Source organism: Nerophis ophidion, linkage group LG12 (assembly GCF_033978795.1).
Source record: "Nerophis ophidion isolate RoL-2023_Sa linkage group LG12, RoL_Noph_v1.0, whole genome shotgun sequence".
Lineage (NCBI taxonomy): Eukaryota > Metazoa > Chordata > Actinopteri > Syngnathiformes > Syngnathidae > Nerophis > Nerophis ophidion.
In genome coordinates, this window is record NC_084622.1 from 2,333,105 (window position 1) to 2,360,360 (window position 27,256).

The 27,256-nt window shown below is 38.4% G+C and overlaps 1 protein-coding gene across 3 annotated transcripts; it reads right to left on the reverse strand.

The window, feature by feature from the left end:
* Positions 1-100: 100 nt before the first annotated feature.
* On the reverse strand, positions 101-27,256 carry usp3 (ubiquitin specific peptidase 3). Of its 3 annotated transcripts, none has more exons than XM_061916695.1 (15): positions 26,983-27,256; positions 22,847-22,907; positions 14,402-14,530; positions 14,168-14,251; positions 14,019-14,100; positions 12,872-12,951; positions 12,642-12,755; positions 10,537-10,644; positions 10,305-10,454; positions 4,643-4,749; positions 4,490-4,570; positions 4,300-4,418; positions 4,087-4,200; positions 967-1,034; positions 101-681 (listed from the first exon to the last, which is right to left on the reverse strand). In XM_061916695.1, exons 2-15 carry the CDS (start codon positions 22,861-22,863, stop codon positions 372-374), a joined length of 1,563 nt encoding a protein of 520 aa, XP_061772679.1. In that variant the 5' UTR covers positions 22,864-22,907; positions 26,983-27,256; the 3' UTR covers positions 101-371. The 3 variants fall into 3 exon arrangements, with proteins under 3 accessions (XP_061772679.1, XP_061772677.1, XP_061772678.1); XM_061916693.1 differs by lacking the exon at positions 26,983-27,256 and adding an exon at positions 23,040-23,514; XM_061916694.1 differs by lacking the exon at positions 26,983-27,256 and adding an exon at positions 23,040-23,513 and having other exon boundaries at positions 967-1,031.

A 27,256-nucleotide genomic window follows, 5' to 3' on the forward strand; every position in this document is an offset into this window, starting at 1 on the left:
AACTTAGTTTTAAACAGTTTTATTTTGTAGAGTATGATGATAAAAGCTGACAATCTTCGTGCTGAGACGTTTCAACTTCTCCAACAAATAAAACAAAATATTTTGATCAAAAAATGTATTTTTTCATGAAGTCATAGTCAAAGTACATACAAAATGTTTAATTTTCTATTAAAACAATTCACAGCCTGATTGAGCTTTTGGAAGCGTGGAGATAAAAACATGCTTAAGGTCTCACATCAGGGATATTCTCACCTTCACGTTTTACTTCAACTGATTCTAATAACAACTGTTGTCATATGAGTCCTAAAAAGTGGCATTAAGGTGAAGACCAAACCAGTCTGATTAACTGCGTAATTGTTGGAACATCAGCCTCATGTTGATTCTGTTTTCTCAGCTTTTGATGCCCCTGTCATGTTTTTTAAGGGCGAGCTATCTGATGCAGACGAGTCTAAAGCATTGTCAACATCCAATAGGTTCATAGCCACCTCTGCAGGACTTGTGCCCATCGCGGCTGTGGCGGTCCTTCCTGATACCACCTGCTTAGTCCTCTCCACATAGAAGAGGATGTATGCCTTGGCCTTCCTCACAGTTTCTTCACTGGCCAAAGTCACTGTGCTGTCGTTGAAATGGTACCAGCGCCCCTCGTGGCTTCCGTAAGCCGTGTAATGGCCCGATCCCACCCTGCCAACATGCACACGTGCAGTAGGTCACATTCTGTTTCAAAGCATCAAAGTAAACAGGAGGCTGCTGTTGGCGTGACGTAAGCAGTCACATGGCACAACATTGCCTCTTAGAGGTCACTGACAGAATAGCAGCCAGTATTGTTGACACACCCAATCTGTTTCAAAACAATTAAATTGGAGCTGAATTCAGAGGGAGAGAATGCACATGCCACCAAATTCTAATACTGATCAGATGTATACATTTTATTAATGACTCCAAACACAGCTTGTAAGTTGTACTCACCCAGATCCATGATGCACTACAATGGCCACCAGGTCATACAAACAGCTTCCTGCTAGCAAGCTCTCCTGCTGACGAGACAAAAACAAGGTGAGTTTATTTTGCATCATTCCATATTATCTTGCTTTTACATATTCACTTAAATACATTGTAACGTATTTAACAGATTTTGTAGCTGTCAAGTCAAGATTTTGCACGTAGAATTAGTTGCGGAGTGGCGCCCCCTGCAGCCTGAGTGTCCGGACTCCTTCATCATAATCATCATTTATTTGTATTCCTTTTATGAAAATTCATATATATATATATATATATATATATATATATATATATATATATATATATATATATATATATATATATATATATATATATATATATATATATATATATATATATATATATATATATATATATATATATAAGTAAGCCACATACAGTTCACACTTTCATAGTTTTTTGTTTCTTATAGATTTCAATGATCAGAAAGGAGCAGATGAAAAAATAATAGTTATATTTATCTTCCCCCTTTTTTAACCCAAATTATTTTGGAAGACTTTATCACTGTTCCCTCCACCAACACGCTTTTAATTTTTCGTTTAAGCATTTTTACAATGATACGTCCAATCAAAATCAAACCAGTTGTCTCTTTTTGGAACTCATTTTAAATTAAAAAATATTTTTGCAACTTTTTAATTCTTTCTTTAGAGAATTCCATGCTTTCACACAAGCACATTTGTTTCAAATTTGTTCGCGCTCTGGGATGTTTAAAGTCATACGCATACTTGCCAACCCACCCGATTTTCCTGGGAGACTCCCGAATTTCAGTGCCCCACCCGGAAATCTACCGAGGCCACCATCTTCACAAATTTTTCCCGATTTCCGCCCGGACAACAATATCAGGGCGTGCTGTAATGGCACTGCTTTCAGCATCCTCTACAACCTGTCGGCACGCCCGCTTTTCATCCATACAAATAACGCCTCGACATAGTTACATATTATGTACGGCTTGCACACACACAAGCGAATGCAAAGTATACTTGGCCAACAGCCATACATGTCACACTGAGGGTGGCCGTATAAACAACTTTAAAACTGTTACAAATATGTGCCACACTGTGAACCCACACCAAACAAGAATGACAAACACATTTTGGGAGAATATCCGCACCGTAACACAACATAAACACAACAGAACAAATACCTAAACTCCTTGCAGCACAAACTCTTCCGGGACGCTACAATATACACCCCCCACTACCACCAAACGGAGGTCTCAAGGTTGGCAAGTGTGGTCATACGGCCTTCTGTGATTTTCATCTTCAGGTGTGAACACAAATAACAGTTGTAAGCCTTTCGGAAGAACTTTAGTTCTAGCCTTGAACATCACTAATAGAATATGCAATTCTACAATGTCTTTTAGTTTTAATAATCCCGACTTAAGAGTGGATTTGAGTGGTCTCTATATCCTACTTGAAAAATAATACAAATTGCACTTTTCTGTAAAATTAAAGACCAGCTTGTTACTAAGCTGGTCATCACTGACACTTGCATTTATCAAATTACTACTTTTCCTTTCACGATATTACTTTTGTGTAGGACTGAAAAACAGTTTTACCTTAATTTACGAAAATGTTTAGATACAATTTGTCTTAGCCTTTTCTTTTTTGCTTTAAGTTGCAAGTATACCTTGCATTATGAGCATTACACAATGTTCCTGCTTCATTTACACAGGAAACAATCATAAGTTTTGACAAGAGGGTTGACAGGTGTGTTAGAGCATCCGCCCTGCAAACATCAGAAATAAGAAAGTTAGGGTAAAAGAGAGGAAACAGACAACCGAACCAGAGTAACAAACCATTAAAACCATGTCCTACCAGTTAAGTCTACCCAGCGAGTTAGCCCCAAATACACAAGCTGCAGAAACAAACTTCCAAAGGGCAAACATTTATCCATAAAAATATTGAGAAGTGGCAGATGCTGTGTTTGACGTGTTTCAATTTGTTCTATATAGTCCCGACTTAACAAAATGGACAGTTGAGCATTACCTTTGGTAAACAGCCATACTGTACACATCGCTTGTAAACTACTGAATTCTCTGGTCTGCCAAAATTCTCCTGGTGTAACACTAAACGCAATCTCCTAGTCACAAGAGAAACAAGCAACCAGTTCAATGAAAACAAATCGTTTATAGTAAGCGGCAACACTGGATGGAGAAGCAGCCGAAAGAGACACTGCAGTATTCTGCTCCCTAAAGTAAATTCTGAACAATAATGTTAAATTATTGGATAAAACTACTGTATTTTTCGGACTATATGTCGCAGTTTATACTCAGACTTATACTCAGGAGCGAAATTATTAACACATTACTGTAAAATATCAAATAATATTATTTAGATAATTCACGTAAGAGACTAGACGTAGAAGATTTCATCGGATTTAGCGATGAGTGAAAGATTGTTTGGTAAACGTATAGCATGTTCTATATGTTATAGTTATTTGAATGACTCTTACCATAATATGTTAGGTTAACATACCAGGCACCTTTTCAGTTGCTTATTTATGCGTCATATAACCTACACTTATTCAGCCTGTTGTTCACTATTCTTAATTTATTTTAAATTGCCTTTCAAATGTCTATTCTTGGTGTTGGGTTTTATCAAATAAATTTCCCCAAAAAATGCAACTTATACTCCAGCGCAACTTATATATGTTTTTTTCCTTCTTTATTATGCATTTTCGGCAGGTTCGACTTATACTCCGGAGCGACTTATACGCCACAAAATACGGTACTATAATTCCTTGTAGTACATTCAATTGAAATGTTTTAAACAACATTTCTTATAAAAATGTGTTTGTCTATTTTTAAAAAGCATGTTACATGTTGAAACTATGGTGTTTTGGAAGGGCCAAGCATGGTTTCAATTGATTTCAATTAATTTCAATGAGCAGGGCTGCTTTGATATACGAGTGTTCTGAGTTACCAGCTAGGTTGTGGAACGCAATGTCCTCGTGGGTTGAGATACTACTCTCATTCAACCTGTTAAGCCCCCTTTTTTCTGAATCAAGACGACAGGAGCCCGGTGCAGTTTTGGCTGAGGCAGGCAGACGGCACACAAAGCTTACCTCAAGTAAGTAGCCCTTCATGTCTAAGTCTTTTAGAGGAAACTCCACATAAGTGTCCACTTTATTTCTCAAAAAAGCAGTCCAGTGGAACCTTTTCAAGTGCAAGCACAAAACCTGCATTTGGAAAGAAAACCTACATTTAACCAAAAGACAGTACATTTTCCCACGCTAACTGAGCAAGAATAATAAGTTTAATCTAACTCCTCCTCTTACCTTTGGAAGCTTCTGGACCCAGAACTTCTTGGTGGATTTTTGTCGTTTCTTACACTTGTGGCAATAGTACAGCTCTGTTTCATCCAGCTCTTCCAGGTCAGTAAAGCTTTGTAAGCATTCTAAAACAGTCATTTGGCTTTATATTACCCAAAATAGAAGCACATCTGACACAGCAGACCGTATATCTTACCACGCAAAGTGCACGTCGGCCCAGGTTCTTGATCCTTACTCCTCTTTTGTCTAAACTGACTGGGAATGTCCAGAGACAGATCTAGTAAGACAAAATGAGAAAAATATTGGATTGTAAATCATACTCTCTACGTGAGTGTGTTTGGTGTCTTACCAAGAAAAGGGTCGAACTTGCGGGATTCTGTCCCACATATCAAACAGTTGACTTCATTTTGAAGGATCCCACCAAAAATAGATGTGACAATGCTAGGAGTTCCGTTTCTGCAACATTACAAGCAGACACAAACACGATGTGCATACAAAACATGCTGAGTACAACACAAACACTGCAAAAAACTAAGTAATACATGATTAATTACAGCATGTACTTCTACAGGCAAAGACTTTGTTTAGATCAGGGGTGTCCAAACTTTTGTCCACTGACAGCTGCACACTGAAAAATCAAATCATTTGGGGGCAACTTTGATTTGTTTTAATGTTCAAAACCAATACAATATATGTATCCCCTCAATTGTGGGTTTCAGACATTTAAGTGTTAAAATTAAGTCATACATATAAACGCACGCACGCACACATCCCCTTTCCAAAAAAGTTGAACATCACGGAAGTGTATTTATTTCCATAATTCCATTCAAAACGTTAAACATCCATGGATTATAGATCCAGAGGCCACAATTTAAGCCATTTCAAGTATTGAGTTGTTTATTTGTACATAATTTGGGCTTCTAGCTCACAAAACCCACGAAAACAGGATTTCAAAAAATTAGAATACTGTGAAGAAATTACCATTCACTTCTCAGTTTTTGCAGAAAAAAAAGAAATTAGGATCACATCGAATCAATCAAAATTTGGTACTTTCAAAATGATACGTCAATCTTCAATAATTTGTAGGGAATCCCTTTGCCTTAATCATTGCCTCGATGCGCTGTGGCATTGGCTGGGAGATATGGAGGCCCAGATTTCCTTGATGCTTGCTGTCAGCTCTTCTTTGTTTTTCGGTCTGGTGCCCCTCATTTTTGTCTTGATAATACCTATAGATTCTCAATAGGGATTAGGTCCGGCGAGTTGGCTGGCCAGGCAAGCACTGTGATGGCATGGGCATCACACAAGTTTTTGGTGCTTCTGGCAGTATGGTCAGCGGCCAGATCCCGCTTGAAGATCAAATCTGCATCTCCATACAGAAGGAATCAGGTCGTCCTCTAAAACATTCTGGTAGACTGATGCAGTGACCTTGGATTTAAGAAAGCAGAGTTTACCACCACCTGCAGTGGACATTGCACCCCAAATCATGACTGACTGTGGGATATTTCACACTGGACCTCAAGCAGCCCAGGTTCTACTCCTCACCCTCTAAACCCTTGGACCTTGATTCCTGCATGAAAGGCCCACTTTACTTTCATCGTAAAAAAGGACCTTGGACCACTGGCCAACAGTCCGGTCCTTCTCCTTGTCCCAGTTGAGATGCCTCCTGCGTTGGCTCAGGCTTAGAAGCAGTTGGACACGAGGAACCCGACAGTTGTAGCCCATGTCGTCTAAAAGTGGTGTTTTTTGAAGCTGTGACTCCCGCCTCATTACTCTTTCTGGATCTCTGCCAGATTTATGAATCTTCTCTGTTTGATAATCTGCAGAAGCCCACGGTCATCTTTTCTGCTGGTGAATCTTCTCCTGTCACATTAAAGTTTAAAACATTCATGCCCTGAAAAATTTGGGCTGATATCTTCACAGTATTCACATTTTTTGAAATACTGTTTTTCGGGGGGGAATTGTGAGCTGGAGAACCAAATTGTGAAGAAATAAACAACTAAAAACTTGAAATGGTTAAAATTTGTGGGCCCTGACTATAATCTACGGAAATTAACGTTGTGAATGGAACTATGGGGAAAAAAATAAAGTTTTCCATGATATTCAAATTTTTTTGGAAAGGGGCTATATATGTATATATATATGGGTTTGATGTAAATATAGACGGAATACAATGATTTGCAAATCCTTTTTGACCCATATTCAATTGAATGCACTACAAAGACAACATATTTGATTTTCAAACTCAAACTTTATTTTTTTTTGCAAATAATAATTAACCTGCATGGCTGCAACACGTGCCAAAGTAGTTGGGAAAGGGCATGTTCACCACTGTGTTACATCACCTTTTCTTTTAACAACACTCAATAAACATTTGGGAACTGAGGAAACTATTTGTTGAAGCTTTAAAAGTGGAATTCTTTCACATTCTTGTTTTATGTAGTGTTTCAGTCCAACAGACCGGGGTCTCCGCTGTCGTATTTTACGCTTCATAATGCGCCACACATTTTCGATAAGGGAAAGGTCTGGACTGCAGGCGGGCCAGGAAAGTACCCGCACTCTTTTTTTACGAAGCCACGCTGTTCTAACAAGTGGTAAATGTGACTTGGCATTGTCTTGCTGAAATAAGCAGGGGCGCCAATGAAAAAGACGGCGCTTAGATGGCAGCATATGTTGTTCCAAAACCTGTATATACCTTTCAGTATTAATGGTGCCCCCACAGATGTGTAAGTTACCCATGCCTTGGGCACTAATGCACCCCCATACCGTCACAGATGCTGGCTTTTGAACTTTGCGTCGATAACAGTCTGGATGGTTCGCTTCCCCTTTGATCCGGATGACACGATGTCGAATATTTCCAAAAACCATTTGAAATGTGGACTCGTCAGAACACAGAACACTTTTCCACTTTGCATCAGTCCATCTTAGAAGATCTCGGGCCCAGAGAAGCCGGCGACATTTCTAGATGTTGTTTATAAATGGCTTTCGCTTTGCATAGTAGAGCTTTAACTTGCACTTACATATGTAGCGACGAACTGTATTTAGTGAGAGGTTTTCTGAAGTGTTCCTGAGCCCATGTGGTGATATCCTTTAGAGATTGATGTCAGTTTTTGATACAGTGCCGTCTGAGGGATGGAAAGTCACGATCATTCAATGTTGTTTTCCGGCCATGCCGCTTACGTGGAGTGATTTCTCCAGATTCTCTGAACCTTTTGATGATATTATGGACCGTAAATGTTGAAATCCCTAAATTTCCTGCAATTGCACTTAGAGAAACATTGTTCTTAAACTGTTTGACTATTTGCTCACACAGTTGTGGACAAAGGGGTGTACCTCGCCCCATCCTTTCTTGTGAAAGACTGAGCATTTTTTGGGAAGCTGTTTTTATACCGAGTCATGGCACCCACCTGTTCCCAATTAGTGTTTGATGAGCATTCCTCAACTTTATCAGTATTTATTGCCACCTTTCCCAACTTCTTTGTCATGTGTTGCTGGCATCAAATTCTAAAGTTAATGATTATTTGCAACAACAAAAAAATGTTTATCAGTTTGAACATCAAATATGTTGTCTTTGTAGCATATTCAACTGAATATGGATTGACAATGATTTGCAAATCATTGTATTCCGTTTATATTTACATCTAACAAAATTTCCCAACTCATATGGAAACGGGGTTTGTACATACATACATATACAAACACGACGAGTTGAGTTTATACCAAAATGGATACATGGATGATACAGCAGAGGTATATATATACATATATATATATATATATATATATATATATATATATATATATATATATATATATATATATATATATAAAATCCCCTTCCGCCCGTATGCAGCTGAGATAGGCTCCAGCACCCCCGTGACCCCAAAAGGGACCAAATGGATGGATGGATAGATATATATATATATATATCCATCTTGGCGCCATATATATATACATTTACATGTATATATATAGACAAATATATAATTTTATATATATATATATGTACACATATATATGTGTATGTATACTGTATACATGTGTATATATATGTGTATGTATGTATATATATACATATACATATATATACATACATACATACACATATATATATACATACATACATATATATATGTACACATATATATGTATACATATATATATATATATATACATACATACACACATATATATATATACATACATACATATATATATATGTACACATATATATGTATACATATATATATATATATATATACACCTACATACACACACATACATATATACATATACATGCATTACAAAGATTTATACAAATACATACACACTAGGGGTGTAACGGTACGCGAAAAATTTCGGTTCAGTACGTACCTCGGTTCAGAGGCCACGGTTCGGTTAATTTTCGGGACAGTAAGAAAACAACAAAATATACATTTTTTTGATTATTTATTTAACAAATTTGCTAAATCTTCCACCAAAAATATTTTTCTTAGTGGAATATTTGTTGTGAAGTAATCGGAAACTTGGATAGGTCAATAATTCATAATAACATTGATTTTGATTCAATATTATGTTTTAAGCAATGACAGTTTGAAAAGAAAAAAAACAGTTTTGTTTTATTAGTCAACGTTGCAACTTTTTCTAAATTACATTTAGCCTTAAAGCTTTCTAATTTCACTTTTGTTTATGTTTTTGTTTATTTTTATAGTATTTTTAGAATGTGTCGTGGGCCTTTAAACATTAGCTGTGGGCCGCAAATGGCCTCCGGGGCACACTTTTGACACCCCTGCTATAGATAATACAAAATAAAATCTGATAAATCTATGGTTAAAAAGCGAGCGTGGCGACGCATGAGCGTTTATCATAACTCTCGCTCTCTCTGTCTCCCCTACACTCACGAATGCTGCTGTGTGCAGCACTTTTTTTTTTTTAACCCCTTCTTAACCCTGAACGTACATTGAAAATACACGCATCCCTTAACTTAAAATGCAGGACATTCGAGGCATTTAAGAAACTCCACCTGGACAGCCCCGGAAAAGAGGAGTTGTGGTTAGTCTATCATACACCTTGATCGCTGCTAGCAAGCCGTGTGTTGTTTTTTTTGATTGATTGAAACTTTTATTAGTAGATTGCACAGTACAGTACATATTCCATACAATTGACCACTAAATGGTGACACCCCAATAAGTTTTTCAACTTGTTTAAGTCGGGGTCCACGTAAATCAATTCATGGTGCCTCGGTGTGCATTGTTTACACAACGTGCGGTGCGCTACTTAATATCTCCGTGACGTTCCGTACACCTCCGAACCGAACCCCCCGTACCGAAACGGTTCAATACAAATACACGTACCGCTACACCCCTAATACACACATATACAGACATACACGTGTGTATATATATATATGTATTTATATATATATATATATATGTTTGTTTATATATGCATATATATGTATATAATGTATGTATATAATATATATATATATTTAAATGTATATATATATACACACACACACACACCACACACATACATACATTTACACACATTCATACGCACACATAAATACAGACATGCATATATATATACACAATTTTTTTTTTTTTTTTACTTTCAACGCTTAAATATTTATAGATCAACTTTAGATCTATCCGTTGACATAGCGTTTAAAATGTTCTTACATTTTATGCCCTTTTTATCAAACAGTAAAGAGGAATATTTGGTGTGGAATAAATAGAGCTCTAAATAAGTAAATACTTTTTAACATTGTTTCTAATTATTGTTTTTTGAGCAATGATATTAATAAAAAAAATGTTCCACTAAAATTATTAGCCATCCAAAAGGGCACCAAACTGTGAAAAATAAATACATTTAATGCTTTAATCTCTAAATCAACATCTGACCTATCCGTCGAAGATAAGTTTTAATTATTTAAGTATGTTTTTTAATCTTTTATGCCTTTTATTTTGTCTGTTCTATTTATAACTAACTGTTGTAACAGTTCAACTTACAAGCAGCATTTGCCATCAGTGCTGGAGGTTCTGAGCCCACCCTGGGGTGACACAGTCTCTGTTGCCCCGTTCTGGTTTTGCTGGAGCTCCCTGTGGAGATGGTCGAGCAGGTAGCGCATGAACTCGTGGGCATCCTGCTGCTGATAGCCCCTGAATCGATGGAAGCACCACAGATGAAACAGTTAGGTCCAAGGCAGTGAAAGAATTTAACAACTGTACAAGTTACCGGTACCTGAAACTTGGCATGATTTTCCATACGGCGTAAAATAGGGAGTCTGGACTAAAGGCTCCCCCTTGCCAGAGGGAACAAAATGTCTTCCTTAACTCTTCAACCAGCAACCTGTTTTAACCCAAACCAAAATGTTTGTCATTATCAACATGTACTATGCGCAACATTTTCCTTTTGTTGCGGCAAATAGCTTTGAATTGCTGTTTTTAGGATATTGGGGCAAAATGGAGTGCACTACATAAATGCAACCAAAAAAAGGCGCTATTGATTCAAATTGTTTGTGGTCTAAAGAAAAACACCATGAAAGCAGCTATATATATGCAAACCTCGACTGTGGCACAACCTCTTTGGACAGCATAATCAATTCAGTTCTGGTACTGACACATGAGTTCGGAACATTCATTCCTTTAAAAATAATCTGTTTTTAGAATTGGTATTGATTTTGACCAAGATTTTGAAAGGTGCATTGCAGTCTTGATGTGTGGATAGGTTTATTTTGATGCTGCTCTCACAGAAGCTACTTCATTCAGGACATTTAAGAGGTGCCCACACTTTAGCAGGCGAGCTACTTTTGAAATGCCTCATCTTCACATATACATATGTACATATATTATATATATATATATATATATATATATGTTTGTACTATGTTTAACACATATAGACTTTTCTTTCATGAAGACAAAAATATTCACAGTAGTGCTGATAACTTCCACATTTTCAAATTTACATTTTGGATAAATAAAAGTCCTCTTTTTTGTCCAATACCACATGAAAGAGGTTGGTTTTTGGCAGGTTTATTTGTCCAGCTTCCATACTTGTTTTTATACACTTTATAAGAAATACATTGACGGCAAAGGCCTTGCTAGCTTGTGTGCGCCAGCTTTCTCTCTCTTTTTTTGAGCGCAGCAGAAAGGAGCAGCACTTTTATTGTGAAGACAGGAACTGCGTGGTCAGTCTTCAGGCTTTTGACAGCAGGTACAGCATGAAAGTCTGTTGAAATAAAAAGTCTTTCCAGCATTCCTGTTGGTCGTTTTTTTCTTAACACTGAAATCGCAGCAGCCAGCATCATCTCACAGGATCGTCGGTTCCCGCGAACGTCAATCAAGTGACGTCATAGTGAAGACTGATGAATGATAATATTAGGTTTATTTTTTAATGCCTGGCTGGTGATCGACTGGGAGCTTGCGATCGACCTAATGGGCACCCCTGGTATAGAGCAAGTGTTTGCTACTATGTTTAGCTGAAACTGTAACGAGATATGACCGATAAGCTGCATACTTCACTCGCAGATCTGTTGTTCAAATGTGAAGTGCAATACAAATATAATCTATTATTATCATCATCATTATAATTCGTCTGGCAGCCACACAACCAGCGTTGCTATGCTGGCCAGTCAAGATGAAAAACGTTTTTAAAGGTATTTGGATGTTTTTTTAGTTGGCAGACACAAATTGCTCTTTATTTGGCAAGCAAATAAAGAGCAATGTTTTGCATGTGTTACATGCCCTAAATACTGTGTAAGTGTTGTTGAAAACTTACACTTAATATTTTTTGTTTTAAGGATTAACATTTTTTGTTGTAAATTATTATGGTTCTGAAGTCATGTTATATTTTTTGTAAATAAGACACATTTGGGTTACTATAAAAGGGGCAATTTATTTTCTTTGTCACACCGCTATTCTCGCGAGATTTGGTGTGGTGTTTGGAGTTGCAGACATGCAAAGGACTTTGGGCCATCAGCAGCAGTGGGGAACATTTGGCTAGCTGAACAAGTTGCACAACACTGGAGTGTTTGCTGCCCAAGAACCTCCGAAGTGGCAGGCGGCCACGAGTTTTCATGGCTTAAAACTCAAGTAAAGAGCCCGTCTTTAAGAAACCGAGCCAGTCTTGTCATTTCGGAGCCACATACTGTGTTATGTTGGGTATTTAGGCAACCGTTAAAGGGTCCCTCAAATGACTCCTTATTAGTCACCCTAGCAAGTTCAGCAAGCAGCACCCTTAGTTTCCCCACACAGAATGAAAGACCTGATTTAAGTGTGCTAACACTGTTCTCAGATGAATGTGCTCTGCTAACGAATGACTCCTCCACCAGACGAGGACCTTACACACTGGTGTCCCCTTGGCTGCGAGTGTGGTATGTCCTCTTTCCAGCCCTCTTACCACTGCGTAACGACACGACTGGTAACCCTTTAAAATAACAGCTGAATTGCTCGATGTTACTGCAAAGGAAAGAAGAAGGAGGTTAAGTTTGATTGCTCCAAATTCAATGTTGTGAAAGTAAATAATGATTAGATGTTTTGAACACCCAAAAGCTTTATTTCAGATGAGGACTCACCTGAGCGACTGCAGAATGGCATTCATGAAGCATGTGTTACCCAGGTTACGCAAGCCAGTGGCTACCAAAGCAGGCCCATCCTGAAAGATCAAATATCAACATACACAAAAAGTAAAATTAAAAGGGAACAGCACTTTTTTGGGGTATTTTGCCCATTATTCCCAATCCTTATGTAAGACAAGCACATATTTTTCTTTTTTTATGCATTTTATCCAATACATAAATACAATCAAAAGTCTGCTTACAATAGAGCCGACGGGAGTTGTTAATTCTGCTTATAAAGCATTTAAAAAAACATCCAAACACCTCCATTAATATTGCATATACACGCTGTAAATATATATGTAATGTTGTAACAGGCACATTCATAGTACCGGTAATATATAATATTTACGTATTTAGACCACTTTAGGCATACAACCACATAATCATTTCAAAAACATATCTCAACGTTGTTTTTTTCCTTCAACAACATCACTGATTACTACTCACTGCAGACTTCATGAGAGCCAACAAACAATAAAACATCACTTACTCTATAAGGCCTGCTGTAATTAGGTTGCTGACTAATGGGATGTTGATATATTCCCATTCAGATGAATAATTACTAATGATCCTTGCAAAGAAAACTGGGGGGTGGTGCCAAGCATCTTTTTGTGTTGTTCTTGCCATTCCCAGGTCTAAATTGGCTGCCAAAGTTGACCAACTTGTTGAATTATGTCCTCATCCCTCTAATATCTAGGTGAGAGGTATTATTTAAGATCAAAAATAAATTTCCCCAAGCTTCAAAGCGAGAAAACAGCTCAAAACTCGATGATGTTAAAATAGCCACACAAGCTAGTTAACCTCTCTGTGACCACCGTGGTGCTATAAATAGTTTGTCTGTGATAGCGCGCATTATAACAATATCAGTAATACTTCTATCTAATCTAAAAAGAGTATTGTTGGCGGTTTTGGGGTGGTTATTTAGAGTGCTTGATGGGCGGAATGGAGTAAGCAGACTTTTATTTGTGAGTATGACTGCATAAAAACAAAACGTAAAAATGTCTTGTCACTCATAATGATAGTGAACAATTGGCATAATTCCAAAAAAGTGCAGTTTCCCTTTGAAATCTAAAGTTAAATAAGGTAAATAAAATGCCATTACATTCTCTTTCAACATTTTCTTGTCTGGAGCTTGGTTGTCCTGGAGTTTTCTTTTTCTCGGTCTGTCACCCATTAGGGATGAGCTGAAAAAGATGGAAAACATCTCATTTAAAACGTTGCACGGTTTGTATGTAAAAATGTTGCGCTCACTTTTCCTGGGTTTGGAGATGCTCCCGAACTTTTTGCACATGCCATAGTTTGGTGTCATTGACAACAAATTCATCACATCTGTAACTATAAAGTCTACATTAGAGTCAATGCTGGTCAAGAAAAGACAATTTCAAATTCTCTAATAAAAAAATATATACATCTTTAATTTTGGGCTGAGTAGGAAAAACAACTGTTTTGGTGAAACCTTTTGATTATTTTTAACCAGACACTCACCAAAACACACTGTAGTTGTTGGAATCCATGCAAACTGAATGTTGTCCTTTCTCTTTTTCGGCCTTCTTTTGGCTGTTTCCCGCAACTTGATTCTCTTCAAAGTGCTTTTTTGCATCTCCGTTAACATATCTAGAAAATATAACATACATACATTATATTTTTATATATATACACACACACACATATATATATATGTATATATGTATATATATATATATATCTATATATATATATCTATATTTTTTTCTACACACACACATATATATATATATATGTATGAATATATACATATATGTATACATATATACATATACAGATATACACATTTATATATATATACACATACATATATATACACATATACATATATATATATATAAATATACACACACACACATATATATATATATATATATATATATATATATATATATATATATATATATATATATATATACAAATCCCGTTTCCATATGAGTTGGGAAATTGTGTTAGATGTAAATATAAATGGAATACAATGATTTGCAAATCCTTTTCAACCCATATTCAGTTGAATATGCTACAAAGACAACATATTTGATGTTCAAACTCATAAACATTATTTTTTTTTTGCAAATAATAATTAACTTAGAATTTCATGGCTGCAACACGTGCCAGAGTAGTTGGGAAAGGGCATGTTCACCACTGTGTTACATCACCTTTTCTTTTAACAACACTCAATAAACCTTTGGGAACTGAGGATACACATTGTTTAAGCTTTTCAGGTGGAATTCTTTCCCATTCTTGTTTTATGTACAGCTTAAGTTGTTCAACAGTCCTGGGTCTCTGTTGTGGTATTTTAGGCTTCACAATGCGCCACACATTTTCAATGGGAGACAGGTCTGGACTACAGGCCGGCCAGTCTAGTACCCGCACTCATTTACTATGAAGCCACGCTGTTGTAACAAGTGACTTGGTATTGTCTTGCTGAAATAATGATAACGTTCCTAGGATGGCAACGTATGTACCTTTCAGCACTAATGGTGCCTTCACAGATGTGTAAGTTACCCATGCCTTGGGCACTAATACACCCCCATACCATCACAGATGCTGGCTTTTCAACTTTGCACCTAGAACAGTCCTGATGGTTCTTTTCCTCTTTGGTCCGGAGGACACGACGTTAAATCGTTTACAAAAAACAATTTGAAATGTGGACTCGTCAGACCACAGAACACTTTTCCACTTTGCATCAGTCCATCTTAGCTGATCTCGGGCCCAGAGAAGTTGGCTGCGTTTCTGGGTGTCGTTGATAAATGGCTTTGGCTTTGCATAGTAGAGTTTTAACTTGCACTTACAGGTGTAGCGACAAACTGTAGTTACTGACAGTGGTTTTCTGAAGTGTTCCTGAGTCCATGTGGTGATATCCTTTACACACTGATGTCGTTTTTTGATGCAGTACCGCCTGAGGGAACGAAAGTCCGTTATATCATCGCTTATGTTCAGTGATTTCTCCAGATTCTCTGAACCTTTTGATGGTATTACAGACCATAGATGGTGAAGTGCCTAATTTCCTTGCAATAGACCGTTGAGAAATGTTGTTCTTAAACTGTTTGACTATTTTCTCACGCATTTGTTCACAAAGTGGTGACCTTCGCCCCGTCTTTGTTTGTGAATGACTGAGCATTTCACCGAAGCTGCTTTTATACCCAATCATGGCACCCACCTGTTCCCAATTAGCCTGCACACCTATGGGATGTTCCAAATAAGTGTTTGATGAGCATTCCTCAACTTTATCAGTATTTATTGCCACCTTTCCCAACTTCTTTGTCACGTGTTGCTGGCATCAAATTCCAAAGTTAATGATTATTTGCAAAAAAATAAACGTTTATCACTCTGAACATCAAATATCTTGTCTTTGTAGCATACAGGTGCTGGTCATATTTCTAGAATATCATGAAAACGTTGATTTATTTCAGTAATTATATTCAGAACGTGAAACTTACATATAATATCAATTCATTACACACATAGTGATATATTTGAAATGTTTATTTCTTAAAATTTTGATGATTAGTGCTGACAATTACTGAAAATCCCAAATTCAGTATCTCAGAAAATTATAATATTAGTTACGAATAGTACTAAAAAATATTTTTTAGAAATGGGTCTGGCATCTCGCATCTTCCGCTTCACAATACCCCATAGGTTTTTTATGGGGTTAAGGTCAGGTGAGTTTGCAGGCCAATCAAGAACAGGGATACCATGGTCCTTAAACCAGGTACTGGTAGATTTGGCACTGTGTGCAGGTGCCAAGTCATGTTGGAAAATGAAATCTTCACCTCCATAAAATTGGTCCGCGGCAGGCAGCATAAAGTGTTCTAAAACTTCCTGGTAGACTGCTGCATTGACCCTAGACCTCAGGAAACTCAGTGGACCAACACCAGCAGATGACATGGCACCCCAGACCATTACCGATTGTGGAAATTTGACACTGGACTTCAGGCAACGTGGATTCTGTGCCTCTCCTGTCTTCCTCCAGACTCTGGGACCTTGATTTCTAAAGGAGATACAAAATTTACTTTCATCTGAAAACATAACTTTGGACCACTCAGCAGCAGTCCAGTCCTTTTTGTCTTGAGCCCAGGCGAGACGCTTTTGACGTTGTCTCTTATTCAAGAGTGACTTTACACAAGAAATGAGACAATTGAAGCCCATATCTTGCATACGTCGGTGCGTGGTGGTTCTTGAAGCACTGACTCCAGCTGCAGTCCACTCTTTGTGGATCTCCCCCACATTTTTGAATCGGTTTTGTTTGACAATCCTCTCCAGGGCGCGGTTATCCCTCTTGCTTGTACACCTTTTTCTACCACATCTTAGTCTTCCCTTCGCCTCTCTATTAATGTGCTTGGACACAGAGCTCTGGCAACATCCAACCTCTTTGGCAATGACCTTTTGTGTCATGCCCTCCTTCTTTAAAGTATCAATGGTCATCTTTTGGACAGTTGTCAAGTCAGCAGTCTTCCCCATGATTGTGTGTCATACAGAATCAAAACGAGAGACCATTTATAGGCTTTTCCAGGTGTTTTGAGTTAGTTAGCTAATTAGAGTGTGGCACCAGGTGTATTCAATATCTGACCTTTTCACCATATTCTAATTTTCTGAGATGTTGAATTTAGGGTTTTCATTGGTTGTCAGCTATAATCATCTCCTTTTTGGCAAAAAACACTTGAAATGTATCAGTCTGTTTGGAATCTCCAGATACTCTGGCAAGCAAGTTCTTGAAAAAAATGTGAATGGTGCGTTGTCCATCCATCCATCTTCTACCGCTTGTCCCTTATGGGGTCGCGGGGGGTGCTGGAGCCTATCTCAGCTGCACACAGGCGGAAGACAGGGTATACCCTGGACAAGTCATATGTACTGTTTATGCCGTGTGGACCAAGCCTCTCCCAAAGTCAACTGGGGTATGCTTTAGCTCACCAATGACCCAAATTATGAGTCTGTAAAGAAAATGACCGTATTGTTTATCATGATGAGGTGGCAGCGGTTCAGCGTGCCGGGGATAAATAAGTGCAACCGAACACATTATTTTCCCAAATAAATGTTTCTTCTCCTCACATTTACAACATTTCACTTACATTTATGACTATTTCCCCGTTATTATTTTTTCTGTTTATCAGCTAATTCCGTTTTATTGTCCAGTTATATGACACGGTCACGTGAACGCAGAAATCATGCCTTCCTTTTTTGTTGAGTGTAGTGATTATTAAAGACGCTGAGATCATTATCCATGCGTTTGTTTCGTCTCGCCTCGACTACTGTAACATATTATTTTCGGGTCTCCCCATGTCTAGCATTAAAAGATTACAGTTGGTACAAAATGCGGCTGCTAAACTTTTGACAAGAACAAGAAAGTTTGATCACATTACTCCTGTACCTTATATACCTTTATATACATATATACATACATATATACCTATACTGTATATACCTTCATAAACATATATACATACATATATACCTATACTGTATATACCTTTATATACATACATACATATATACTTATACTGTATATACCTTTATATACATACATATATACCTATACTGTATATACCTTTATATACATATATACATACATATATACCTATACTGGCTCACCTGCACTGGCTTCCTGTGCACTTAAGATGTGACTTTAAGGTTTTACTACTTACGTATAAAATACTACACGGTCTAGCTCCATCCTATCTTGCCGATTGTATTGTACCATATGTCCCGGCAAGAAATCTGTGTTCAAAGGACTCCGGCTTATTAGTGATTCCCAAAGCCCAAAAAAAGTCTGCGGGCTATAGAGCTTTTTCATTTCGGGCTCCAGTACTCTGGAATGCCCTCCCGGTAAAAGTTCGAGATGCCACCACAGTAGAAGCATTTAAGTCTCACCTTAAAACTCATTTGTATACTCTAGCCTTTAAATAAACTCCCTTTTTAGACCAGTTGATCTGCCGTTTCTTTTCTTTTTCTCCTATGTCCCACTCTCCCTTGTGGAGGGGGTCCGGTCCGATCCGGTGGCCATGTACTGCTCGCCTGTGTATCGGCTGGGGACATCTCTGTGCTGCTGATCCGCCTCCGCTTGGGATGGTTTCCTGCTGGCTCCGCTGTGAACGGGACTCTCGCTGCTGTGTTGGATCCGCTTTGGACTGGACTCTCGCGACTGTGTTGGATCCATTATGGATTGAACTTTCACAGTATCATGTTAGACCCAGTCGACATCCATTGCTTTCCTCCTCTCCAAGGTTCTCATAGTCATCATTGTCACCGACGTCCCACGGGGTGTGAGTTTTCCTTGCCCTTATGTTGGCCTACCGAGGATGTCGTAGTGGTTTGTGCAGCCCTTTGAGACACTAGTGATTTAGGGCTATATAAGTAAACATTGATTGATTGATTATCAATTAGGCATACAAGTGTTGTGATAGATAAAAAATAGCAACAATGATGGCATCCCAAACTTGTTGTAGACAGGCTCTTCTCTCACTTTTTTGTGGTTGCCTTTATTTTGAAAAGTATTGAAATACATGTCGATACAGAGACAACTGTGAAAATATTAGATTTATTAATAATAATCCTACTTCCGGAAAACCTGTTTATCGCAGTCATGTCTCTTTTAACCGTGATAAACGAGCGATGAATGTATCCTTTGGTGTATAAATTAGACTATATCAAATAATCAACCTCCACTAGAACATCTGGGTGGAATTTGGATGTTCTCCCTGATGGTGTCTTTTTTCTGCGGACACTCTGGCATGCATGTTCTTGAAAACTCCATACATTTTTCTACCACTTGTCCCTTACGGGGTGACGGGAGGTGCTGAAGCCTATCTCAAATGCACATGGGCGGTAGGCAGGGTATACCCTGGACAAGTTATATGTACTGTATATGCCCTGTGGATCAAGCCTCTCCCAAAGTCAACTGGGGTATGCTTTTACTCAACAATGACCCAAATTATGACAGTCTGTAAAGAAATGGGATGGGTGAATGGATGGATCCAAATAGGGCTGGGCGTTATATCGTTATATACGATATATCACGGGTTTGTCTCTGTGCGATATAGAAATTGACTATATCGTAATATTCGAGTATACGTTTTCACGCAGGACTTTTAGCTGCGGGCGTACACTTCAGGTTCTCCTCGCGCTTTCGTGTGACTCCTTCTTACAGACAAGCAGGCGCACATTCTTACATACGTCACAAACTGTCACGTCACATACACGCCCTCGCCCAGCAGAGAGCTAGCGGTGTGGCTAACGTTAGCTGCTAACGTAGCCGTACAAGAGAAAGATGGTGCGGATCTGGTAACAAATGAAGGAAGACTTAATTCCCAATAAAAACAGCAGGGTTTCCATCGTCTGGCGATGGTTCGGCTTCAAGTGGGAATATGTCGAACAGACAACCGTAATTTGACAAGTGTGGGGAAAAAGTGTTGCTATAAAAAGTAGCATTACTGCTAATATGTAGCATCATTTTTTAAAGTCACTCGCTAGAGAATTTCATAACATTAGTAACATACCACATAATGAAGGAGGAATACTGTTTGATTTCCTATTATGCAGCTTTTTTTTTTTTTTTTTTACAATTAATATGTCTCTGATAATCTTGCAATTTATGTTTTGGAAATGACTTGAATGTTTGTGCCATTGCTTAAAAACTTTAATAAATACACTTTTGGTCAATTGACTTAGTTGTGATTTCCCTCTCTGCATGATAGTTTAAAAGTAGCATATATCAATGCAGTATGAAGAAGAATGTTTTAATGTAGACTAGGGCTGGGCGATACTGGCTTTTATTAATATTGTGATATTTTTATGCCATATTGCGAGATACGATATATACTACGATATTTTCCCTTAGCCTTGAATGAACACTTGATGCATATAATCACAGCAGTATGATGATTCTATGTGTCTACATTCAAACATTCTTCTTCATACTGCATTCATATATGCTACTTTTAAACTTTCATGCAGAGGGAAATCACAACTAAGTCAATTGACCAAAACTGTATTTATTAAAAACTCTTTATTCTCTCACGGGTGACTTTTTAAATGAAAGAACAAATTAATAGTGTTGCTACCTTTTTGTAGTAACACTTCTGCTGCATACCTTGCATTGATTGATTGATACTTTTATTAGTAGATTGCACAGTACATATTCCGTACAATTGACCACTAAATGGTAACACCCGAATAAGTTTTTCAACTTGTTTAGGTCGGGGTCCACGTTAATCAATTCATGGTACAAATATATACTATCAGCATAATACAGTCATCACACAGGTTAATCATCATAGTATATACATTGAACAGCATATCGCTGTTGTCTGCTGAATATCTTCTCACTTGGAGCCAAACAACCGCCAGATGATGGACTCCCTGCTCTTTATGTTGGGCATTTATTGTTCTTCCTCCATTTGTGATAAGTTTCGCACCATCTCTCTCTTGTAGCTCCGCTCGCTCGACCTGCTTCAGCTAACTATAGCCATGCTGCTACCTCTCTGATCAGCGAGAGCTGTGACTAAAAACTTGCGAAAGTATGTGACGTATGTAAGAAGGCGGGCTTGTTTTCCGTATCTGTCTGAATGAGAGACGAGGAGGAGTGAGAAACGCCTGTTGTGTGATGCACGCAGCTAAATGCAACTCGACCTGGCTCAGCGAGAGCGTGTGACGCTACATGCGTGACAGTAAGTGACATATGTAAGAAGGCGGGCTTATTTTACGTCTCTGTGAGAAGGACAGACGAGAATGAGTCAGACACGCTAGCAATGTAATGCACGCAGCTTAAAGCAACAGTGTGAGAACATATACAGTAATTTTCGGACTATAAGTCGCAGTTTTTGTTTTTTTTGAGTTTGGCCGGGTGTGAGACTTGGCCAAACTATAAAAAATAAATAAATAAATAAAAACAACTGCAACTTATAGTCCGAAAAATACGGTAATCGAATATTATGATATAGTCATTTTCTATATCGCACAGAGACAAACCTGCGATATATTGTATATATCGATATATCGCCCCAAGTGGAGGAGTTCAAGTACCTAGGAGTCTTGTTCACGAGTGAGGGAAGAGTGGATCGTGAGATCGACAGGCGGATCGGTGCGGCGTCTTCAGTAATGCGGACGTTGTACCGATCCGTTGTGGTGAAGAAGGCGCTGAGCCGGAAGGCAAAGCTCTCAATTTACCGGTCGATCTACGTTCCCATCCTCACCTATGGTCATGAGCTTTGGGTCATGACCGAAAGGATAAGATCACGGGTACAAGCGGCCGAAATGAGTTTCCTCCGCCGGGTGGCGGGTCTCTCCCTTAGAGATAGGGTGAGAAGCTCTGCCATCCGGGAGGAAGTCAAAGTAAAGCCGCTGCTCCTCCACATGGAGAGGAGCCAGATGAGGTGGTTCGGGCATCTGGTCAGGATGCCACCCGAACGCCTCCCGAGGGAGGTGTTTAGGGCAAGTCCAACCGGTAGGAGGCCACGGGGAAGACCCAGGACACGTTGGGAAGACTATGTCTCCCGGCTGGCCTGGGAACGCCTCGGGATCCCCCGGGAAGAGCTAGACGAAGTGGCTGGGGAGAGGGAAGTCTGGGCTTCCCTGCTTAGGCTGCTGCCCCCGCGACCCGACCCCGGATAAGCGGAAGAAGATGGATGGATGGATGGATATATCGCCCAGCCCTAATGTAGACACACAGAATCATCGTAGTGCTGTGATTATATGCATCAAGTGTTCATTCAAGGCCAAGGCAAAATATCGTAATATATATCGTATATCACGATATTAAAAAAAGGCAATGTCGCCCTGCCCTAGATCCAAACAACCAAATCTTTTATATATAAGGGCAGATTTATTGATGCCATGCTTAGATTGTGTCTGTTTAGGAAACTGCTAATAAACATGACAGATTTAGGTAGCCTAACATAACCTTACCGTCCACAGTGGACCATCAAGCAGGAGAGACAGAGCCATGGACTTTTATTAGATCTGCAAACTAGACAAGATCAACAAGCTCCAGTTAGTCTTGAAAGGTGTGCAGTCTACAGTTAAACATGTTGCTACTATGTTGTTTTATATGTTAACAGTTACTGCCTTAAAAAAATGACCTCATGTTCCTGTCACTCACCGCTGCAGCACCAAGAGGAAGGAGCACCGTTAGGCAGCCGAAAAAAGTCTCCAACGGAGCTCACATTTGAGCTCAAATGAGGACATTCCATGTTGTTTAACTCGCCGAGGAGAACGCAATAAAGTGAACTGCCCGGCTACAAAGAAAATACCAGCTAACAATACTTAGCCAATTAACAAAAACTGCTAGCTCAAGTTAGCTAGCCTCCACCGGTCAAATGCTTCTATTTACGGTCGCACGTTTCCGTCTTTTTCGCGCCCAAACGTCAAAATACGTTGTTTTCCCACAACAATCGATTGGAGAGCTTGGTCAGGTGAAACACCCGCAATGTTTTTTACACCTAGACATGTTGTACGTATGGTCAAATTGTGAAGGTGGTTGATAAATACCAAACCAAAAGGTGTCGCCCCGCACGCATAGAAACATGAGGAAGTGACGTAAACGGAAGTTGACACTTTTTCTTTTTTAGTCGTATAGCATAGACGTCATACATAGACGCTGCATCGACGCTACTGCCTATTGGCGCCGACGAGACGTGGGGCCGCCATCTTGAAAGGGGCAACATCTCCATCTGCTGACGGATGTAATGAAGTGTCACCGCCTTTAATCCATCATAACTTTCTTAAAGGCCTACTGAAATGAGATTTTCTTATTTAAACGGGAATAGCAGATCCATTCTATGTGTCATACTTGATCACTTAGCGATATTGCCATATTTTTGCTGAAAGGATTTTATTAGAGAACATCCACGATAAATTTCGCAACTGTTGGTGTTAAGAGAAATGCCCTGCCTCTACCGGAAGTCGCAGACGATGACGTCACACGTGTGGGGACCCCTCACATATTCACATTAATTTTAAAGGGAGCCTCCAACAAAAAGTGCTATTAGGACCGAGAAAACGACAATTTCCCCATTAATTTGAGCGAGGGTGAAATATTTGTGTTTGAGGATATTGATAGCGACGGAATAGGAAAAAAAAAAGTTTAAAAAAAAAAAGTTTAAAAAAAGAAAAACGCGATTGCATTGGGACGGATTCCGATGTTTTTAGAGACATTTACAAGGTTAATTCTGGGACATCCCTTATATTTCTATTGTGTTGCTAGTGTTTTAGTTAGTTAAATAGTACACAGAGGTGGGTAGTAACGCGCTACATTTACTCCGTTACATTTACTTGAGTAACTTTTGGGATAAATTGTACTTCTAAGAGTAGTTTTTATGCAACATACTTTTACTTGAGTATATTTATAGAGAAGAAACGCTACTTTTACTCCGTTCCATTTATCTACATTAAACTCGCTACTCGCTACTTTTTTTTATCGATGTATTAATGTTTGTTTTGGTTAATGACAGAGCTTCAAAGTAGAATCTACGCATGCCTGCGTTTCACCAATCACATGTAGTCACTGGTGACGTTGGACCAATCAAACAGAGCCAGGCGGTCACATGACCGTGATACGTAAAACCGGACTTAAACATGTTGACAAACTTATTGGGGTGTTACCATTTAGTGGTAAATTGTACGGAATATGTACTGTACTGTGCAATATAATAATAAAAGTTTCAATCAATCAATCAAAAGTGTAAAGGAAAAAAGACACTTTTTATATCAATCGTACTTCCCGTCAAAAGCCTAAAGACTGATCGCACAGTTCTTGTCTTCACAATAAAAGTGCCGCTCCATCGCGCCTGCGCTAACAAAATAAGAGTCTCCGAAAGCCAGCGCAAACAAGCTAGCAAGCTACGGAGTTTGCCGCCAATGTATTTCTTGTAAAGTGTATAAAAACGAATATGGAAGCTGGACAAATAAGATGCCAAAAACCACCGACTTTCATGAGGTATTAGACAGAAAAGAGGAACTTTTTTTCTCCTCCATGTGAAAACCTGGACGTCTTGATTCCAATCAATGCAAGTCATCAGAATCAGGTAATACACCAACTTATATTCTTGTCTTCATGAAAGATAGGAATCTATGTGTTAAACATGCATGTATATTCATTAAAACACCTTCAACATCTGAACAAAAACGGCAAAATAAATAAATATAAATTATATACTGTATATATAAATGTATATATATATATATGATATGTGTGTGTATAAATGATTTGTGTGTGTGTATGATATGTGTGTGTATAAATTATAAGTGTGTGTATGTATATGTATATACTAGGTAGATCACCTCGACTTGGTCATTTACTAAGTAATTGATTAACGTTGAAAATCTTATTAGGGTGTTACCATTTAGTGGTCAATTGTACGGAATATGTACTGTACTGTGCAATCTACTAATACAAGTTTTAATCAATCAATCAAATCAATGAATGCCTACTGAGCCTATGGTGCTGTTAAGTTATTGTGGCTCAATGTGCCATTTTTTTATTTTATTTTAATGTACTATTATTTAATATATAATATTGTTTTAGTTGCTTAAGAGATATTCCTGGCTCTGAATTTGCCCATTGCTATGTTTATGTTTTTGTGCATTATTTGTTGCCGTAATCAGGTTACTCATCAGTTACTCAGTACTTGAGTAGATTTTTCACAACATACTTTTTACTTTTACTCAAGTAAATATTTGGGTGACTACTCCTTACTTTTACTTGAGTAATACATCTCTAAAGTAACAGTACTCTTACTTGAGTACAATTTCTGGCTACTCTACCCACCTCTGATAGTACCTGATAGTCGGAAGGGTGTCTCCACGGGTGTCTTGACGCGCAGTGTCTCAGGTGAGTCGACGGCAGCTATGAATGGCACAAGCTCAGCTTTTCTCCGGTAAAAACTGACTTTTTGATCACAATTTTATCACCGAAACCTGCTGGTTGACATTTGGTAGGGATCCATGTTGGCTTGACCGCGCTCTGATCCATTGGAAAGTTTCACCTCCGGGAACTTTAAACAAGGAATCACCGTGTGTTTGTGTGGCTAAAGGCTAAAGCTTCCCTACTCCATCTTTCTACTGTGACTTCTCCAATTTTAATTGAACAAATTGCAAAAGATTCAGCAACACAGATCTCCAAAATACTGAGTAATTATGCCGTTACAGCATACGACTTTTAGCTGTGTGTGTGTGTGCAGCGTTTGTATTTCCTTAAAACCCGTGACGTCTTGCGTACACGTCATCATTACACAACGTTTTCAAGATGAAACTCACGGGAAATTCACTATGGCAGGGCATCTGTCGCTTCATCCTGGACAATATTTATGACAAATTTGTGCTTTACTTCAAAGATGTGATTTTTGGTTTTACACTGTATGAACAACAATTTGAAAAGGAATTCTACCTTTGCAACCTCATTATTTTATTGGCTAAGTTTTATATTCATAAATGTAAGTTTCTTAATACCCGTCCTATCTTTTGTGCCTTTAAAAAAGATCTGGAACTTTACATTAAAACGCTCTCTACCTCTAACAACAAAAAAGCTGTGAAAACGATGATGCTGTGTTCCAAATTTAAGTTGTTTGATGAATCTGAATAACCCTACGGCTTTGCATTTTGTTTATTATATATATACATATATATATATATTTGTATTCTATTTTTATTATTTTGAACTTACAACCCCCTGGCGCTGTTTTGTACTGTTTTCATAATGTTTTATATTGTTGTTTGACTTACTGTTTGTAATTGTTGCAATTTATAAATAAACCTTTAAAAAAAACAAACAAACAAAAAAAAAGAAACTCACGGGAAATTTAACATTGTAATTTAGTAAACTAAAAAGGCCGTATTGGCATGTGTTGCAATGTTAATATTTCATCATTGATATATAAACTATCAGACTGCGTGGTCGCTAGTAGTGGCTTTCAGTAGGCCTTTAATATAAACTGATTTTTACTTTAGCATATAGCTAGCTGGCAACAATTTAGTTAGTGGGCAATGAATACAGAACAAAAATATTCGATTCACAAAATACAACCAAAAGTAATGTTTGCTCATACCTGTGAAAAGTAATACGTTGTGACCTGTTTTTCACGGTCCGTCGATTCGAGCAAGAGTATGCCGAACAATAATTTGGCATCTTGTGTTTTCCTCGTTATTTCTGCTGCTGAAATACGACTTTCAAGATGGCTGCCAAATTTCCTGCGCTCCTGCAGCCAATGCGGTGTCTATTATCCATCCATTTTTCTACCGCTTATTCCCTTTCGGGGTCGCGGGGGGCGCTGGCGCCTATCTCAGCTACAATCGGGCGGAAGGCGGGGTACACCCTGGACA